Raw genomic sequence first — 5,691 nt, 5'->3', positions numbered from 1 at the left:
TTTTTTGGATAAATATCTTGTATGTTATCTAAGAAGCTGAAACCTCCTAGTAGGGGTGAGCAAAATATGACTCGACTCGAAAAATCGAATTTTTTTACTCGAATCGACTCGAATTAACTTAAAGTTATAATTTCATAAACTCGACCTAAATCCAAACCAAAAATTTTATGTGCTTAATGAAATAAAATAATAAAACTTCGTTTTATATTACAAATGGCCAGAATCCTAAATCCTTAAAATCATTTTCCCGAGTTAGATTAGAATCGAACCTTAAAAATAAACTCTTAAATTTTGTTAAGCCAATCACCCCTTCACCATATATTGCTACCATCTCTGGCCAGCTGTGATCATCACTGTCACCATCAACATGATTGGCAACCTCTCGCGACAAAAACCTCCGTTCTCCCTGTCGAGAATCAGGACCGTTAGCCGTGAAAAGGCCCTCAATCGTTCGTCGGGAAACCAAGTCACCGCCATATTTTCATTGATTTTACGCCTATCCTGAGCTTTGATGACCTCATCGCCCCCAGCACTAGACTCCCAACATCTTGCAACCAAAATCCATCCAGTGAATTGATCTATCTTTGTTGTTCTCTTCCATCGTCGTTGGTAAAATCTCCATCCACCCATTTGTTTCATTTTCCTTTGATTTTTAACTGGTTAATGGTTTGATCTTGGTTGATGTTGGCAAGGTGATGCTGGAAAAATGGTCGCCGTCCCAGTTGAGTTTGGTCACTGCACGCGCCTCCACATTTCGCCCCTACGTGTGGAGCTTCTCGACTGGCAAGAAACTAACCAAACCGGATCAAACTGATTTGTTTTCGAACAGGGTCAAGCTGAGTCAACTCAGATTGGTCTAAATCATTGACTTTGACCTAGACCGTTGATTTTGACCCATACTGTTGACTTTGACTAGAGTTGACTTTAACTTTGACCATAGTTAACTTTAACTTTGACCAAAAAGTCAACTTATTCTGAAAAATCTTTTTTTATGTTTTTCGACGCCCTAAGTTTGAGTCTGAAGTCCATTTCGCTACATTCGAATAAATTCAAACCTGATAAGCTATTTTTTAGTGTTTTATCTTTTGATTCGATCAATTTTTCTCGATTAAGTTTTGTTTCTGACGTAAAATATTTTGCTATGTATCTGAGATATTATGGAACATTGAATTCAAGTTCAATAGAGATCGAATGGACTCTAAATGGTTGGTTGATGTGACTCGAAAATTGATGTAATACTCAACTACGTTTTTTTATGCTTTATGGAACTCGTTGATAATTGGTAAATGCATGAATGGAAATGTTTGGCCAATTATGTGTAGTTAATTATTGTTGGACTGGAACTGAATATTGTATAAAGGCAATAAACTAAATAAGATTCGATTGACTCATGTAAGGAACTAGAAGAATAATAAGGAATAATTTCAAGTTCAGTGATTGATTGGTAATTTGATTAGCCTCAAATCCTTAAAGTTCTAATTATTCTTGTTGAAAGTCTTAATGATAGAAATGATTGGATATGAAATTACAAAAAAACCCTTATGAAGTATAAATGACATGAATTGTCCCTAAAAGCGGATATAACCTTAAAAAGTCATACTTGATCAGATAGAACTCTCGTTTCACCTATTAAATACTTAATTTGTTTAGAAGATTCCTGATAATCAATTTTTGCCTCTGAGATGGAGAAGCATACTTAGAAATTCAGATTTCTTGAACAAGCCCCTTAAGACCAAAATAATGGAAATAGTGCATCAGTTTTGATTGAATGAAATGATTGTGATAGTAAAAACGACATATGAACTCATATTTGGATCCATTAGAATCTTTGAATAAGTGATTAAATTATCGATCTGTTTGAAAAACCCTGAAAACAATTCTACCTTTGGGATTTCAAAATTCATTGATCTCTTGATTTTTGAATGATTATTTGATGACTAAATTATTGAATGTATGACATTTCACTGAAGTATTTAAAATGATTGGATTATCCCCAAGTTTTGAAATGACCAATATGCCTTGGATTCATTAAAATCTCAGGGACCTTGTTCCTAAGATCCGATTATTTAAATAGGTTTCATACTTTTCAATCCTGATAACTACCAAGTACCTCTGTAAATCAATTGAATCCTATAGTATGTTCCTTATGTGCTATATGATTATTTTACATACTATAAAGTATAATTGTTTATCTGTCTTGATTTATGAAAGAATTGTCTGATGGAAATTTTGATCCGTGATATACCGATTACAAACTATCTTACATGATATATGTTCTCTGGTTACCGATTTTGCTGAGAAAAATAAATATGTTTGATTTACGGAATCTTGATATCGTTGGTTACTATATGAAACCATTTTATTGGAATTTTATATGGGTAGGATTCTAGAGTTATGGAGGTTCAGCTTTGGTCAAGCTGGTAATTCCTTATGGGCCTAAGGTGACCCTTGGGTAGGATCTAAGGCCCAAGTTATTGTCTTAGGTTGGCTCCTACACCCAATGGGCCTAGGATAAGTCCTTATGGATGTAGTTCTAGGGAACTGCATATCGGTGTTTGGGTAGAGAGTATTATTGTGATTTTAAAAATTGTTTTACTAAAATAAACTATTATTGTTTTAAAAATTACTTGTACATTGTTCTTCGATATTGTTGGAACACACTAGATTCCCCAACATTTTCTTCTGAATTTGTCTCTCTGAATGTTTCTTCTAAACCGTAAGTTTCCTTATGGTTACCTAAAGATTTAATTAGTGACATCTCAACTCATCACTAGGACTTGTATATGACTGGATAACTAAGAAAATTTTATGTCTTACTATATATTTGGTTGTCTTTTTGCATCATCTGGTAGTTTTGAATTACTGAGGTTCTTAAAGTTCACTCTATTGCTTACCATTTCAGGTTAAAAGAATCGATCTTGTGCAGTTATAGACATCAGTAATGGGAGTCCCTCGGTGTTGCTCACAAGTACGTTACCTGTATAATTAAGGGCATGTAGGTCAAATTTGTTTTTATATTGATTCTGAAACTTTTACGATATGGTGTATGATTGAATTATGTTTATGATATATGAATAATTTTCTGAACTTGTGTTTATTTATAATTGTTTTACGATATTTAAATGGTTTATCAAAATTTTTATTTTTCTAATATTTTTATTATGGGTCGCTTCGGTAGTCCTAATGTGTCATCTCAAACTAAATTAGGTCACCCGTATCGATAAAGGGTGTTACAGAAAATGTATGTGAACATGGAATTTATTATAGTAGAAAAGCCCCATAATCTTATTTTTTTACATTCAAGTGATGATTGAGTCCATCATAATCAGTTTGGCCTTTTGTGTATTTAAGCAGAGTGCTTATAAAAAAAATTATAATTCCATGACTTAGACATGATAAAAAGAGAGAATATTGTTTAAAAAGCAAACAAATCTAACCTAAAACAAGGAAAAATTAACCAAAATCTTATCTTGGTCATATTTTTTCCTTTTATATGAGAATTTGATGATGTTTTAAATTCGGTTCTAAAATTTAAGATTTTAATCTTTTTAATAGCGTGATAATCTCAATTTATGTGAATTGTGATGCTATTAGAAATAAATACATTAAAATATTATAAGAGTTTGAATTCTCATATCATAATAAATATGGAATCAATAAATATTTAAAAGAATCATGAATGTTCTTCCCACCGTATCTCATTATGTCCCCATATAAATAAGCTGAAGTCACCAATGTCCTTACCAATGAAGTTTCTTCAATCTTCTCTTCAACTTAGAATTTGACCGTCCCCATGCAGCTGTAAGATCTCATGTATTAAGACACATTCAAACAAAGTTTACAGCTATGAGCATATTCATCTTATATAGGTTAGGTTGTCATTTTCTATCATTAGATTCTTCATATATCTTCTCCACATGACTTTATTTTATTTTTGTTATTTGTTTTGTATGAGCATGTGACCTTATTTGTACATGAGTATCAATTTCCACCATGAGCATATCGTATTCATAATTAACTAGAATTTTTGCTTATGATTTTATTCATCATTTTCATGTTGAAAAACAAATAAAGAGGCCATAACTTAAATGGGTCATTTGTCATATCAATAGTAGCTTAGACGACTGTATTTTGAGAATTCGAACTAAAATTTTAAAAGTGATATTATTGTTGGGGGGGGGGGGACAATCGTAAATCTCAAACATAACTTGTAAAATGATAAAACAAAGCATTGAAAGACCTCCCTTCCCCGACTTATTTTATTAAATGAATGGAATGGATGAATTAATGTTTTGTAATTGAGAGAAAAACTATAGTTTACTTCTCACATGCAAGAGTTGACCTCATCAACTAACCCTTGTCTCAGCACGTACTCTATAATCTATCCCTCATTGTCATATTGATTAAAAAAGTCAAATTATGGTTTTGGTCCCTCCATTATGCTTAAATTTGGTATTTAGTCTTATACTTTTTTTTGTATGACCACCGGTATCTGATATATTGATCGACTAATCCGAACCGGGCTAACTATAATTTGGCATAATTCTATCTTCTTTACTTTTACACAATCATTAGTTAGTCCAAATGGTTGGACAAAATATTAATGTTAACTATTTGTACTAACTAGTTACATTCTAAAAAAATATCAAATCATGTCAAATTGAAGTATGGTAAAGGGACCAAAATTATAATTTAACCATAAATATAACAAAATAAGAGTAGAAAAAGGGTAGTCAGATTATGAAATGATATATCCGAAGATGTTGTCTCTGTTGAGAGAGTCACATATATTTACATTGGCAGAACGAGAAGAAGAAGAAGAAGAAGCAAAATTGAAGTAGTGGTTTTGGAGAATTGAGGATTTATCATCAACTAGTTGGTCTAATGAAATTTGAGTAGGCTGCATTTGGATGCACACTATTTCAGCTTGAGCCATAGCTAGCTGCATTTGAAGCTGAGAAACCTGGTTCTGCAAATAAGATATGGCCCCTACACATCCATACACTGGGTCTCTCACCCTTGCGTTTGCTTCATACACCAAGCTGCTCACTGCATCTACTCTTTGCTGCACTGGAAGCTCCTGCATGGTTTCAATTAAAGATGAAGGACCAAGTTGTTTTGCTTCAAAAATGCAAGAATATAGACATAATTTGAACCTGCAACATCTTGCTGACATTGCTAGCACCGAAAATCTTATGAACGATGGCGAACTTGTGGGGATCATCGGAAGGGAAATAAGGCGCAAAGATGCAGTCCTTGGCGCAACGGCGACGGAGCAACTTGCAGGAAGCGCAAGGCGAGTTTCCTCCCATTGTTTTGGGGAATCAAAGTGTTTATGAGAGTTGATTTGTTGGTAAACTGATGAAGACGACTAGAAAGAAAAGGAAATTAGGGTAAGGCTACAACTCATCTGCCCGTAGAGTGGAGGCTTAGCTAAATTGAAGTTGAAGAGGGTACGCATATTTATAATGGCCCATGAACGTGTGTGCCAAAACATCAAACCAGGGTAACTCCTTCTCTTCTTTTCTTTCTCCTTCCTTTTGTTTTTTATTTTTTAAGAAATAATAAATGGGTGAACTACACCAATATATTTAATTCTTTATTAATAATTTTTTTTTATGTAATATCTATTATGTTCAAATCTATTTCTACCATAAATAAAATAATATTAAAAAATTAAGGGTAAACTAC

At 33.0% G+C, this 5,691-nt stretch overlaps 1 protein-coding gene across 1 annotated transcript; it reads right to left on the bottom strand.

Moving 5' to 3' along the window:
* Positions 1-4,738: 4,738 nt before the first annotated feature.
* LOC120148688 (LOB domain-containing protein 12-like) lies at positions 4,739-5,343 on the bottom strand. The gene is made up of 2 exons (XM_039161731.1): positions 5,157-5,343; positions 4,739-5,080 (listed from the first exon to the last, which is right to left on the bottom strand). The coding sequence occupies exons 1-2, from the start codon at positions 5,310-5,312 to the stop codon at positions 4,739-4,741; spliced, it is 498 nt and encodes a 165-aa protein (XP_039017662.1). The 5' UTR covers positions 5,313-5,343.
* Between the last annotated feature and the right edge of the window lie 348 nt (positions 5,344-5,691).

Source organism: Hibiscus syriacus, unplaced genomic scaffold, assembly GCF_006381635.1.
Source record: "Hibiscus syriacus cultivar Baekdansim isolate YM2019G1 unplaced genomic scaffold, ASM638163v2 tig00110984_pilon, whole genome shotgun sequence".
NCBI lineage: Eukaryota > Viridiplantae > Streptophyta > Magnoliopsida > Malvales > Malvaceae > Hibiscus > Hibiscus syriacus.
Note: the sequence above shows the minus strand (reverse complement) of the source record. Positions and strands in the feature narration are given on the sequence as shown.

Coding starts and splice junctions, on each gene's coding strand:
- LOC120148688 (XM_039161731.1), bottom strand. CDS start 5,312: ATGGGAGGAAACTCGCCTTGCGCTTCCTGCAAGTTGCTCCGTCGCCGT. Junction 5,081..5,156: donor ATGTCAGCAAGATGTTGCAG/GTTCAAATTATG, acceptor GAAACCATGCAG/GAGCTTCCAGTGCAGCAAAG.